The following is a 14,128-nucleotide window of genomic DNA, read 5'->3' as shown; positions in this document are numbered from 1 at the left end:
TCGATCCATCGGGACATTTTGCTAACACCTTCGGCGCGGCGCCATTTCTGGTAACAGGATTCACGATAGTCGAATGCGTCTTGAAGTTGTGAGTTCCAAAACCATTTACAAGATCTTCGAGGAGGGGTGCGGCGGCCAACGGTGGTGTCTAAGGAAGCATAAATTGCATCACAGAGACGTTGGTGGAGGCGATCAAGAGAAGGAGCGGTGGGAGAATCGTAGAGTTCGATCAGGTCATGGTGTAGGGAATGTATGTTCGATGTAAAGGAGTGGATGAGGCGGTCGCGGTAAGTGGGATCAGCGAGTTTGCTGAGGTTCCATAATTGACGTGGATGTGGGATGGCAGAGGAAGGAGGAGGTGCTGATGGGATAAAGGTAAGGTGGGAAAGTTTGTGATCGGAGCCCAAGGAAATATCGTGGTCAATATGCATAGAAGGTGTAAGGAGTGTGTGGGTGCTGAGAAACCAGTCAATGATGCTAGATCCGTTACCGCGGAGGTAGGTGGGCTGAGCGTAAGCCAGTGAGGCATTCCATAGGGTAAGACCATGTTCATGTATCCATTCCAAAAATAATGTGCCGCGGGAATTAGTGTTATGGTCACCAACAAAGGGACCGATACGAGCATTGAAGTCGCCGCACAGTATGGTATTTGAGGTGCCAGGTGCGGAGAAAGGGAGGTTGTTAAGGATAGTGAGAGCGTCGGCAGAAGAGAGAGAGGGAGGAAGGTACAAACAATGTATGAGATGGTCAGCGGTAATACAGGAAAGGACATAGGGTGATGTGATCGGAAGGATTGTGATGGGATAGGGAAAGGAAGGATTGATAAGGAGCGAGATACCCAGATTACCAACGTAGGCATTGGGAAGGCGTTGGCCATAATTATGGTGTTGGGTCCAGTGGGTGGGAAATGAGTGTGGTGAGAGAAGCCAAGTTTCGGTAATAAAGATGAGTGAGGAATCTGAGGTAAAGGAGAGAAGGTTATCAATAAGGTGTCGTTGGAGCCCATTGGCATTCCATAGAGTAATCGTTAAAGGGTCACTCATTGATCAGATTTTTCGTGTTGGGAGGTGCTGGTGGAATTATTGCCAGAAAGAATCATCTTGTCATCATCATCATCCGTGGTGCGGAAAGGAATGGTGGAGGTGGCAGCATTGGATTCTGTCTGGGTACGGGATTGTAAAAAGGAACGGAGCATATCATCATCAATCCACTTTTGGCTGTGGAAGGAGCGGGCGACAGCAAATTTCACAGGTTCACGAATGAACTTGAGAGCGCGTTCAAGCCGTTGGCGGTGGATCTGATCGGCTTCACGCTGACGGTCTTCCAAGGATAAAGTATTGAACTTGGGATCACGCAGACGCGATTGATCGTGGGGATTGAAGTCTTTGATTGGGGTGATGTTGTGACGGGCAAAGGAAGCAAGCAGCGTATCGTGATAGTCGTTGTGGATCAACAGAGCAACGACCTGACGGTCTGGATAGTGGATATCAAGGATTCGAGAATTGTCGAAACCAAGCGTACGTAAGGTCTGTCTAAGGGCCTTGGTCTTCATACGGAATTTGCTGGGGATGTACACATACTGAAATCCGTGAGTTTCACTAGTGGGGGCAAAAGCTCGGGCGAGTGTGGTCATGCGCCTAGGGGACACTTTGGGTTTTTTTGCGTGTTGCGCACGCTTAGCCCATGTGTCATCAGTCGCGGGGGCGGCAGGGGTGGGCGGCGGAATGGTGTCATGGGCATATTTCGATGCCATGGCACCGGACAGAGCAGGGAAAGAGGTCTGAGCTTCAAGTTGGGCGATTTTGGCTTCCGCAGCAGCCAATGACTTTTTCAATCTCTGATTTTCAGCAATTAGTGCATCATACTGGTCCATGCGGGTGCGCATTTGATTAAGTTCAGCCATGATAGTGGTCATAAATTCAGGCAAGGCTTCATGGTGTTCAAAACGCAGAGCAGACAGCGGCTGGAAAATCGGAGTTTCACTGGGAGCAGAAGGTGGCACAGAAGCCTGTTCAGCTTCGGTCATTTTGGAATCCTTGGGGAGCAAGGCAGAGACAGAGGCAGCACGACCATTGTGTTGGTCGATGAGAAATCGCATGTCGATATGGCCGAAGCGATATCCACAGCGGCAAAGGAAGATGGGCATGGGTGGCTCCGTTTTAGTATGGCCATTCTTGTTGATATGGCCAAGATCCAGGCATTTCGGGCACTTGAGAGCAGTGTGGCGCAAGATCTCGAAATCGGAGTGGAGTTTTTTCAGGGCATTGGGTGAGAAAATTTTAAGGGATTTGGTCACTCCAGCCGGGTCTTGGGCTTTTTCTATTTTTTTGTTGCTTTTTATCGCACCCATCTGAGGTTGGCGTTCGGTGGATGAAGTAAGGAGTTCAGGAAAAGTAGTACGGGTACGTTTGTGAATTGGTAAGCGTGAAATGCGGAGCGGGAGCAGAGATGACCTGCGTCGTTTGTTCAAAGAATATTTTTTAAGCAGGTGGTCAGATGTTGGAATCGCGGGGCAGAAATGCACTATTTCGCTCTGCGGTTCTAATAGATCTTGCGCAGCTGGTGGTGGGCAGTGCGTTGGAGGTAGGATATTGGGAGGTTCGGTTGTTGTGTCTTTCTCTCTAGTTGTCAAGGTAATTACTAAATCCGGTTAAACGTTTATCCACGAGAAAAGTGATGAATAACGGAATAACCAGTGATTCCTTGGTGTAGATGAAAGTTTTATTAAAGCGAGGCGAAGCCGAGCACAGACTTCTGGGGTGAAGCAACGTTGCTCTCGCCAGATCGAGGGGGGAGATAGGTCATGAAAAAAACCTACTGTACTAGACAGCAGGAAAAAACGAAAAAGGAAACAAATGCATGGTAAAAAATAAAAAAAATAAAAAATCTAAACGGAGCTAATGTCTGATTCCGAAGAAACAGAAACAGGTGGGGGCAAAAGCCAGTTCACGAGGGAACAACCAGGAGCGGGATCACGGTAAGCAATGAAATCAGGATCGGGATGACAAGCCTGATCTACCTCAAGGAGGATTTGACAAACAATCGGCCAGGTACGGCGCCAGTAAGCAATGCGATGGGATGAGGTGGGGCGGGTTTTTGGGAGCTGGTTCAAAATACAAGAGAGTGGATCAGCGTGATCAGGATCATTGCGAACGTTGAGACGACGGTGCATGTTCAAACACCAGATTAAATGGTGCCGGCTTGTGTGGTCATGCTTGCACCAACAGGTAATAGGGCGGCCAGGAAGCCAACCCATTCTCCATCGGATGCAACGACTTCGTTCATGGTGGGTCATTGGCAGGAACATGATGGGATCGATGCCCAGACGGGGACGGCAGGCGCGAAGGAGGGTGCTGTTACGACTATCCAGCCGATGCTGGAAAGTGTCTTGAAGGAACGTCCAGAGGGCGGATTTAAAGTCTTTTGCAGACGTGTGAGAGCGGGGTCGAGGGAGGCTAACCCAGATTTGATTCCTGTAGTAGGAAGGCCAAAGGTGTGGAGTATGTTTAATGTGAGGCTTTAGAGCACTCAAAAGACTGTCGTCAGGAAGGTGGTAAGATCGGAATAAATATTTGGCTTGGAGAATGCTGTATCGTTCAGCCATTGTGGGCAAGCGGGTCAAGTGACGGAAAACAACTGTGGATGCGGTGCGATGGCCACCAAAAATCATGCGTAAGCATTGATCTTGAGCACGATCGAGCTGAATACGCTGTTTCACAGAAAGGCGAAGAAGGGCAAGGCCATATTCGAACTTGGGACGGACGAATTGTTGGTACAAGCGAGCGGAAAGCAAACGAGAGAAACCATGTGGGTTGACACCCAGGCCACGTAAGACACGCATGGTACCCAAGGCGCCGCTGCTGTTCTGGTGGATGAGGAGAGTCGGATCGATCAAGCCCTGGCTGTTGAAAGGAATACCGAGGTACTTGAAGGTGGAGGCGGATTGGAGGGGAACATTGTAAAGTGTTAAAGGAATGGAGGGGGAAACCGAAGGTGAACCATCGTATAAAACGACACACTTTTCCGGATTCCATCGATAGCCTAGTTGTTGGCTATGCCTTTCACAGGCGGCAAGGAGAGTAGGCATGGTATTCCAAGTACCAATGATCGCAACATCGTCAGCATACAAAAGGCAATTGATGCGTTGACCGCGGACAAGGAATTGGAAAGGAGCAACAAAGTCATCATCATCTGGAAAGAGTGATGCTTCGGCAAGACGGAGGACACCAGGGAGGGTATTGATGTACAAGGAATAAAGGAATGGAGAGAGCACGGAACCTTGAAGGACACCGGTTTTAGGTTGGAAACGAGAGGAGTTGGTGCCTGAGAGCAGGACTTCGATGGAAACATCGTCGAATAAATTACGGAGGAGAGAAAGGAGTGGAGGTGGGGCCGTAGATTCAATTTCTTGCCATATGACGTTCCGATCAACGGTGTCATAGGCAGATTTGATATCTAGAAAAGCGATAACAGGACTTTGTCCATGAATGGTACGGTGGATGACGGAAAGTTCGTGGAGACATAAGGCTTGGTCCATTGCACTACGTGCAGGGCGGAATCCACCTTGGGCGATGTCGAGGGGAGGGGCAATACGTTCGATTTCTGGCATAAGACAATATTCCAGGATTTTTCGGAACATGGAGGTGAGGCATATGGGTCGATAATTTCCTGGATCGGTCATATCGCCCTTTTTATAGATCGGTACGGCCTGTGCAACTCGCCAGTCAGAGGGACTAGTCCCCCATTTCCAACAGAGTGCAAAAAGGTGGGAAAGGAGTGGAGAGAGTGGATCAATGAGGACTTGGAGTACCTCAGCGCGAATGTGGTCTACACCAGGAGCTTTTCGGGAGGCAAGGCGTTTGATAGCGGCGGCAACCTGGGTGGAAGTGATGGGGCAAACGAGAGAAGAGGGAATAAGGGAAACATTAGACGGATCGTCGGAAGGAGTGGAATGGGCGAGAAGGTTACCAGCATATACTTGCTCGAGATGAGAAGCAATGCGGTTGGCAGCAGTAGTGGGGCCAGCAGGGTCGGTGAACTGAGGTGTGGTTTTACGATTGCGTCGTAATTTCCCCATCATGGCAGTGGCATCACTAAAATTGCCAGTGGTCAGCTTATCACAAAATTCACGCCAGGTTTGTCGTTTGCGTCGGCTGACTAAACGGCGGAATTGGGCAGAGGCTCTTTGGTGTTCGATCCAGCGGGACATTTTGCTGAGGCCTTCAGCACGGCGCCATTTTTGGTAGCACTGTTCACGGTAATCAAAGGCATCTTGGAGTTGTGAATTCCAGAACCATTTGCAGGAACGTCGTGGGGGATTGCGTCGGCCAACAGCGGTGTCGAGGGAGGAATAAATGGCATCGCATAGGCGATGATGGAGAGAGTCAAGGGAAGGAATGGTGGGGGAATCGGAAAGTGCGATCAGTTCATGGCGAAGGGAGCGTACATTGGAGGTAAATGAGTGAATGAGGCGGTCCCGATCGGCAGGGTCAGCAAGTTTGCTAAGATTCCATAATTGACGCGGATGGTTGGTAGCGGGTGGAGGAGGAGGCATAGTGGAAATAAACGTGAGATGAGAGAGTTTATGATCGGAACCTAGGGAAACGTCATGATCGATGTGTATGGATGGGGTAAGGAGCGGTTGGGTACTTAGAAACCAGTCAATGATACTAGATCCGTTACCACGAAGGTAGGTAGGTTGGGCATAGGCCAGGGAAGCGTTCCATAATGTAAGTCCATGTTCATGGATCCATTCTAAAAATAAAGTGCCGCGGGAATTAACGTTATGGTCACCAACAAAGGAACCGATACGAGCATTGAAATCGCCGCACAGTATGGTATTTGTGGTGCCAGGTGCGGAGTAAGGGAGGGTAGTGAGAATGGTGAGGGAATCGGCATTAGAGAGTGATGGAGGTAGGTACAAACAATGGATTAGATGATCGGCGGTAATACATGAGAGGACATAGGGTGAGGTGATCGGAAGGATTGTGATGGGATAGGGAAAGGAAGGGTTGACAAGGAGTGAGATGCCTAGATTACCAACGTAGGCATTGGGGAGGCGTTGGCCATAATTATGGTGTTGGGTCCAATGGGTGGGAAATGAGTGTGGTGAGAGGAGCCAGGTTTCACTTATGAAAATGAGTGAGGAATCAGATGTAAAGGAGAGGAGGTTATCAATGAGGTGTCTTTGGAGCCCGTTGGCATTCCATAAAGTGATAGTTATAGGATCATTCATTGATGAGAGTTTTCAGGGGTAGAGGTGCTGGTGGGAGTGCTGTTATTGAGATTCATGTGTTCATCTTCAATATCATTGGTACCGAAAGGATTGGTGAGGCCAGTGTTAGTGGGTTGGGTGCGCGATTGGAGGAAGAAGCGAAGCATATCATCATCAATCCACTGTTGGCTGTGGAAGGAGCGAGCGACAGCGAATTTGACAGGTTCACGAATGAACTGGAGTGCGCGTTCGAGACGTTGAAGATGGATCTGATTGGCTTCACGCTGGCGATCTTCTAAGGACAGACCAACAAACTTGGGGTCACGCAAGTGTGATGGGTCGCGGGGGTTGAAGTCCTTGAGTGGGTTAATGTTGTGACGAGCAAAAGAGGCAACCAGTGTATCATGGTAGTCATTGTGGATGAGCAAGGCGACCACCTGACGGTCCGGATAGTGGACATCAAGGATTCGGGAATTGTCAAAACCGAGAGTGCGGAGAGTTTGGCGAAGTGCCTTGGTTTTCATGCGGAACTTGCTGGGAATGTACACATACTGGAAACCATGAGTTTCGCTAGTGGGGGTGAAGGCTCGAGCGAGGGTTGCCATGCGTTTGGGGGACACCTTTAGTTTTTTGGCGCGCTGAACACGCTTTGCCCAAGTGTCTTCGTCAGAAGGTGAGGTGGTGGTTGGAGCGGGAGTCGAATCATTCTCATGAGCATATTTAGATGCCATGGCACCAGAAGGAGTGGGAGGTGAGCGCTGAGTCTCGAGCTGGGCGATTTTGGCTTCAGCGGCAGCCAATGATTGTTTCAATCGCTGGTTTTCGGCGATCAGTTCGTCGTACTGATCCATGCGGCTGCGAAGCTGGTTAAGTTCAGCCATGATGGTCGTCATGAATTCTGGTAGGGCTTCATGGTGTTCGAAACGAAGGGCAGGTGGTGGTTGGGAAACTGAGGATTCACCAGGGGCAGAAGGTGTGACAGAGGCGTTGTCAGGCACAGGACCATCCTGTTGCACATCAGACATTTGGGAGTCCAATGGTAGCAAAGCGGAGTCGGCGCGACCACGATGTTGGTCGATAAGAAATTGCATATCGATATGACCAAAGCGGTGTCCACATCGACAGAGAAAAAGTGGCATTGCGGGATCAGTTTTGCTGTGGCCATTTTTGTTGATGTGGCCAAGCGCAAGACATTTCGGACACTTGAGGGTAGTGTGGCGCAAGGCCTCAAAATCGGAGTTCAGTTTTTTCAGGGCACTGGGTGAAAAAATTTTAAGAGATTTGGCCATCCCAGCCGGTTCTTGGCTTTTTTCTATTTTTTTGTTTGTTTTTATCGCACCCATCTGAGGTTCGCGTTCAGTGGATGGAGTAATGAGTTCAGGAAGTGTGGTTCGGGTGCGTTTTTGAATAGGTAGGCGAGAAATGCGTAGCGGAAGCAGAGATGACCGGCGCCGTTTGTTTAAGGAATATGTTTTAAGCAGGTGGCCTGATGGTGGAATCGCGGGACGGAAATGCTCGATTTCGCTTGGCGGTTCTAACGGAACGATTCCTTGGTGTAGTTGGTTATCACGTCTGTCTAACACACAGACGGTCGCCAGTTCGAATCTGGCAGGAATCATTTTTTGCCTCCGGCGAAGGGGAGTATGAATTATTTTTCAACCAATCAGTGCCTTTCTTTTTTTTTTTTTTTTGGCTACAATGGGTTTGCGGACGTTATAAACATCACCACAAACTTAGACTAAGGATAGAGAGATACCCTTAATTTTATTCCATGAAGTATTCTCTTTTTGTCATTTTTTTTAAAAGGTAAAGTAAAAATATCTCGTACCAAAGGTGAGCGAACACACATCTGTTGCAGGCTATTATTCGTCCAGGGATCAATGGAAAAAAATGTCCAGTTGTTCGACACGAGAGAAACAACAAACGTAAAAACAGCGCGCAGAAAAGAGTGAAGCGGCAGACAGGTATTTTATTCTAAAGTTGAGACACGAAATAACGAAGATGTTCGACGCGGTCACTGCCACATTACCTGACTAATAATCTGCCAAGAAGTAACATTTGATAGTTCGTTTTCTTCCTATTTTTTTGAAGACGTTAAGCTTTATAAAAGAAAACGCTGCAAGTTCTACCACCGGCGGACACAAAAACCTTGCTTTGTGACATTTCGAAGGGCCTTTGTATTGATTGGTTCTTAGTACACATCAATAACGAATAATCGTGAGGTATTATGGTAGAAATCAAGATACTTTTTTGTCTAAGCTGACACATTTTGAAGTAGGACTCTAAAAAAAAAGTGGGAGAGACAAATAAAAACTGCGCCGAAATCGGCACACTTAAAAAATATCCCAAACTCAAAGCTTTGAAATACTCTATACTTCAACAACCAGAAGCCCTATACCCAGAAAATACTGGAGCTAAAAAGTCAAGATGCTAAGCTTTTGATTTATATACGAGTAGACCATTCATTTGTTTATCTAAGTTTTGAGAAAAGTGAGTGTTTTTACTGTGCGATTTCGGCACAGTCGGACCACATTCCACCCATTTAATAAACGCTTACTTTTTTTTTTCGAGTTGGTTGGAACATGCGGATCATGGTTTAACGTAATACTTTTCCCTACATCAACTTTCCGCTTTTTTTTATTTTTTTATTTTTTTTATTTTTTTTATTTTTTTTTTGTTTTTTTATTTTTCTTTTTTTGGTTGAGATCCATGCTGCATATAATGTAATTCTTCAGCCATTGCGGCGAAAATATCACTGTATCAATATAGTCGGACACGTCAACGAGTCCTCTGATTCTTCCTTTTTTTGGCGGGAAGAGACTACAGAGCTATCAAATTGTGCTCAGTAATACCAAGTTGAAGGAACGAAAAACCAAAGATGTGATACTCACGCGCGTACGGTACCACTTCTGGCAATTATCTTTCTTGCATCATTTTTTAATTTCCCTTTCCCCTTCTCAAAAAAGATTCCTCCGCCCCCTCCCCCTCGAATTGGTAAATTATTTCAAACCTTTAACTTGGAAAGATATGAGAAAAGAAAAAGCTTATTGTTAGCGTTATTAGCTGAGATGAGGTTGTATCGCATGTTTGGCATTCGTTCCATCAACAATGGCATTTTTAGTGTGAGGATTTCAATATCCGCCATCGCGCGAATTGTGTCATTGGATAAGATCACTTCGGATATTACACGCAGCAGTAATCGCCATCGATCATCGTCTCCGTTCACTTGCAACCGTAATGACAGAGCAAAACCTATCGTCAATTATGCTATCTGTACAAGAGTGGGATATGAACCAAAAGCTAGCCATTGCTCGCTTGGCAGGCGAAGCATTGACTGTAGTGGAACCGATCGTGCTGCCGAGTTGGGGTCGAGCATGGTGGTCGCGAATGCTTGCCTATATGAATTTATCGCAAAGCGATTGTGGTTAGTAGTAACCTGGTTCTTGAAATAAGATAGTCTTGGTAACATTTTTACAGTTGCTAGACCACTGGACCATGATACTGCTGTGGCAATCCTCAGCGATAAAAAGGATATCCGTATTGCCATACTGATCGACCTATTGGCAGTTTCCATGAACCTCGATAAAACCAGCGATGATCCTATGTTTGTCATCAAAAAATTCTACTGTATCAATATTTTCGATGTTCATACCATGACATTGTAGAAAATCGTCGTCCGATAATCTCACCATAACATATGATGCGCGGGCGCGTCGGTTTCTCTTTGAAATGACTCGTCAACTCGGACTGCAACCTTATGATATGACCGCGGTTGAAAGAAGTATCAGCCAGCAGATGTATTTTGCAATTCAGCAGAACAGTCTCGACGGTCAATCCTCACATGAAGGGCGCACAGCAAAAATGGATGCTTCAGCTCGGCATACGATTCAAACTACAAACAGCAAAAAGAAAGCCATGCGATGGCTTGCTACCGGTGCAGGCGTTCTCGGTGGAGGAGCTATCATAGGTAAGAAGAAAGTGTTAACGAATGATTAACATGCTAATCCGGTTTACAGCGTTGACCGGGGGACTGGCAGCGCCTCTTCTCGCACCTTTGATCGCTGGTAAATACCACTTTCTGTTGTTTGCTTTTCGTGATCGCAGCTGACGCCATTTTTTACAGGATTAACTGGTGCTACCTTTTTTGCAACCGCTGGAGGAGTTGCTCTCGTCACGAGCTTGTTTGGTTTAACAGGTAAGTAGACTATGTTCAACATTATCTGCCATGGTATGGTACTTACATTGTGCGTACTATGTAGGTGGCGGTTTGACAGGTATGGCTCTATTCTTTTTTAGTACCCCTTCCCCCGCTCTTGGATTCATTCAAAAGGACATTTCGTGAAATATTGAACGGTGACTTAGGCTGGAAGATGCATCGACGAATGAAAGGGTTACATGAATTCGAGTTTAAGCAAATATTGAATGACGCTGATTTACCGCCTATACCCGCATTGCAGGTAAGGCTTACGGGTTGACCTGGGTCACTTTATATTGATATTAATTTTTTATAGTGCAAGATTTGTATTTCTGGATTTCTGTTGGAGAGCAAAGATGAAACCCAGGTACGTAGAAAGGTTTGGTTGCTATTCATAATCGCTTTATCTCATACTGTTTAATGCCAGACCCCATGGGAGGATGCCTTTCATGAATCCAAGACTGTCAACGACATATACTGCCTTAAATATGAGAAGGACGCATTATTCGATCTTGGCACTGCATTTAAGCGGTTCATCACCACTTATGCTATACGTTACGCCGGGTTAGAGGTGGCTAAAAAGACGGCTTTGCATGCCTTTTTCGGTAATATCGTTACTCTTGATCATGCTTTGACAATTTATTTAATACCTAGTCAAACAGCTGCCGTCAGCTTGCCGGCTACGTTATTAAAAGTATCTGACGTTATTGATAATCCCTGGCAAATCGTGGCTGATCGGTCGGCAAAGGCGGGAATCGTAATGGCTGACGTATTAGAACAACGTGTGCAAGGCAACCGTCCGTGTACTCTAATAGGTTACAGTTGCGGGAGTTTGGTCATCTGGCATTGTTTACAGGAATTACATCGGCGTGGCTGCCATGGTATTGTGGACCACGTGGTTTTGATGGGTGCACCCATATCAGTTGAAGATCTATCAGAATGGCAACATGCAATATCAGTAACCTCGGGACGTTTTGTCAACTGTTATACCTCCAAAGATTGGGTTTTAGGTAAGTTTTCGAGTGTCTTTTTAGGAAACTCGAGCATTTACTCATTGTAAAAAAAGCTCTTGTATACCGTATGCACTCTCTGGCTACGTCAGTAGCAGGACTGAGCCCGGTGCCACTCGATCGTGTTGAAAATATCGAGCTGGAACTGGAAGGACACACCTCTTACCCGACGGCAGTTAAAGACATCATCGCTCGTATCAATCTTCAGTAAAAATTGGTAAGTTTTTATTTTTGAAAAATTCATGAACAAGTTGAAATGTGTTATTTCGGCATGTGTAACAATGTAATGATGCTTGCTTGTTTTCATGACAGGGAAGAAAAAATTGCGTATGTGTGAGAGTCGTCATCGACGTTGAATGCATTTGGCGTGCTTGTGTCGTACATGTGTATAAATAAAGAAATAGTGCTTTGGGAGTGAAGTGCGAATCAATGAGGAAAAGAAAGAAGAATCGTGTGGGCTGCAAGAATCATCTACAACATGAGAATTAAAAAGTCGCATGGGTTGATGGAGTAAAAAAAACACAATACGTATAGGATAATAGAATAAATAGAAGAATGCATCAAAATTAGGTGATAGAAAAAGGAAACGGAAAAGAGATGTCATATGTGATCATCGCTTCTTCCACCGAAAGCTTGTTGAGGCCGAGATTATTGACACAAACCACAGGTCAGTTTGGCCAAAAGGCCCTGCTTCTGACGAGGGGCTTGATTCGCTCCATGAGTATCTTGCCTTGCTGTTTGGTTAGCCGTCGTATCTTTAGGATGATGCTGGTGAGCTTGTTGGCTCTTGTCAGCGATTCTTTTAGCAGTAGCCCCAGTAGCTTGATGATGACGTGCCGGTTGACGTTTTGACATCGTCTCCCAGCCTTTTCCGTTGTTGAGCAGCATCCAATCGTATACACCATCTTCCTTCTCTCCAGTGTTCTTGAGAGCTTTCGTGAACAGCTCGCGCAAAAAGTCGTAATCGGGAGTTTCTTCAAAGCCTAACCTCCGTACATACTGCAGATAAATTCCGAATTCCTCTAGATAACCCTTTGTAGTTAGAATAATAATACACTTTTTATCAGGTAGACAACCATCATGGATGATCGATGATCGAGGGTAGGGTTGATGACGCTCAAAAAATCTCGTCGTCCACCTTACCAGGGTAACCATCGCACAGATCTTTCACGGCTGTTGTTTGTTTCTTTTCTCCAATTTTCTCGTACTTTTGTTTGTTGGTGGCGGCCTTTAAACCTTGCCACGGAAGCGATCCACGGATAAAGTACATGAACACATGGCCTAAAGCCTCGAGATCATCGCGACGAGATTGTTCTGAGAAAATTTTTTCTGTAAGTCAAAAAAGTTACGTTCCGGGTGTCGTAGTATCTGTCAACCTACCGCGACCCAAGTGGGTATTTATGCTCATGTAGCGTGCTGTACCCGATAAGCTTTTGCGTTCTCTATAAGGAATGTGCTGCTTGGTCTTGGGGTCACGGTAAAGCTTTGCCATGCCGAAATCCACCACAAAAATATTATTAGCCATTTTCGTCCCAGGTCGACCAATGAGAAAATTGTCAGGTTTGATATCGCGATAAATGAGATTTTTCTCATGGATCGTTTGTACACGCGTTAACTACAATGATAATAAGCATCCATGGATCATATCCATTTCGCATCGCCGATTTTTACCATCTGCTTAGCCAGCATACAGGCCGTCTTGACTGAAAATTTGCGACCACAGATATCAAACATATCTTCCAAGCTGGGACCTAGCAAATCGATGACAAGAATATTGTGTAGTCCTTCTTGACCAAAATAATACGCCGTGGGGATTCCAGCTATGCAAGCGCCAGACAAACGTTCAGTATATCATGCTAAGAAAAGAGAAGGCACACACAGCACCCAAAGTACGTACTGGATCCGGCCATGATCTTGTACGTTCGATATTCATCTCGCAACTGTGGAGCATCACTCTTCCTGGGCTCAAATTTGATAGCCACCTGTTGATTGTTCAGCAGATTGGTTCCTTTGAACAAAGACATGAGCTTTCGTGATGACATTGGACTTTTGCTTTTTCGTACGGCGGACTGAACATTTACCCTCATAGATAATGCCGAAACTTCCTTCGCCAATCTTTTTGCCCACTCTGTAGTGAATGCCAACAATATTGTGCGAAGAGGAAGAAGGATGATTGGAAGCAGCACTGGCGTGATGGGTCATAGGGCAAGGGCAGAGGTATTGTATTTCGACGGAAAAAAAAAGAGCAAACTGTCGGAGTGAAAGATTTCTTTTTTTCTTTCGGTTGTTCTCCCGAAGGGATTACCCTGATTGGATGTTTTGGACCGCCTATCGAATGATAGACAGAAACAGCAGCTTCATTCCCGAAATGGAAACAGAAAAGGAGCTAATCAATCATGGTCAAACGGGCTTCATCCATTGAGGAGTTCTTGTACTTTTGACACGCATAGAAGATGGAGAATGATGAAAAAAATACAATAGGAGTTAAATCTAGGAGATTGGTGAAAAAGGGGGGCATGGTTGGGGAATTTCTCTGAAAGCAAAAAGTTCAAAGGCAGGCAAAACAGCAGTTGCTTGTGCCACGGCAGTAAGATAGTATTGCAGAATCTACTTACTGATAAATCAATGCCTGTCATTATTCTATCAAGCAGCAGGTTAAACGGCTAACGCCAATTCTTTGCACTCATTTCTATGCTGATAGATATGCTC

At 46.0% G+C, this 14,128-nt stretch overlaps 4 protein-coding genes and 1 non-coding gene across 5 annotated transcripts; 2 read left to right on the top strand and 3 right to left on the bottom strand.

Annotated features, from left to right (window-relative positions):
- Positions 1 to 1,039: 1,039 nt before the first annotated feature.
- On the bottom strand, positions 1,040 to 2,350 carry BYT42DRAFT_488273 (uncharacterized protein; the record flags this gene model as incomplete). The annotated part of the gene is made up of 1 exon (XM_051563863.1): positions 1,040 to 2,350. One exon carries the CDS (start codon positions 2,348 to 2,350, stop codon positions 1,040 to 1,042), a length of 1,311 nt encoding a protein of 436 aa, XP_051428772.1.
- A 4,001-nt stretch (positions 2,351 to 6,351) lies between these two features.
- On the bottom strand, positions 6,352 to 6,828 carry BYT42DRAFT_508246 (uncharacterized protein; the record flags this gene model as incomplete). Its single annotated transcript, XM_051565119.1, has 1 exon — positions 6,352 to 6,828. A coding segment is annotated over exon 1 (468 nt), but the record flags the coding sequence as incomplete, so codon positions are not given.
- A 930-nt stretch (positions 6,829 to 7,758) lies between these two features.
- On the top strand, positions 7,759 to 7,832 carry BYT42DRAFT_t11. The gene has a single exon. It is a non-coding gene; the product is annotated as a tRNA-Val (tRNA).
- Positions 7,833 to 9,478: 1,646 nt separating this feature from the next.
- On the top strand, positions 9,479 to 11,630 carry BYT42DRAFT_609968 (uncharacterized protein; the record flags this gene model as incomplete). The annotated part of the gene is made up of 11 exons (XM_051571338.1): positions 9,479 to 9,638; positions 9,692 to 9,818; positions 9,880 to 10,181; positions 10,231 to 10,278; positions 10,338 to 10,409; positions 10,474 to 10,488; positions 10,577 to 10,671; positions 10,726 to 10,776; positions 10,837 to 11,166; positions 11,266 to 11,419; positions 11,476 to 11,630. 11 exons carry the CDS (start codon positions 9,479 to 9,481, stop codon positions 11,628 to 11,630), a joined length of 1,509 nt encoding a protein of 502 aa, XP_051428770.1.
- Positions 11,631 to 12,067: 437 nt separating this feature from the next.
- Positions 12,068 to 13,749, bottom strand: BYT42DRAFT_525746 (kinase-like domain-containing protein; the record flags this gene model as incomplete). The annotated part of the gene is made up of 7 exons (XM_051565339.1): positions 13,501 to 13,749; positions 13,317 to 13,427; positions 13,091 to 13,239; positions 12,800 to 13,034; positions 12,563 to 12,733; positions 12,273 to 12,441; positions 12,068 to 12,203 (listed from the first exon to the last, which is right to left on the bottom strand). Exons 1-7 carry the CDS (start codon positions 13,619 to 13,621, stop codon positions 12,068 to 12,070), a joined length of 1,092 nt encoding a protein of 363 aa, XP_051428769.1. The 5' UTR covers positions 13,622 to 13,749.
- Between the last annotated feature and the right edge of the window lie 379 nt (positions 13,750 to 14,128).

Source organism: Radiomyces spectabilis, assembly GCF_025331425.1.
Source record: "Radiomyces spectabilis strain NRRL 2753 chromosome Unknown BYT42scaffold_1, whole genome shotgun sequence".
NCBI lineage: Eukaryota > Fungi > Mucoromycota > Mucoromycetes > Mucorales > Radiomycetaceae > Radiomyces > Radiomyces spectabilis.
Note: the sequence above shows the minus strand (reverse complement) of the source record. Positions and strands in the feature narration are given on the sequence as shown.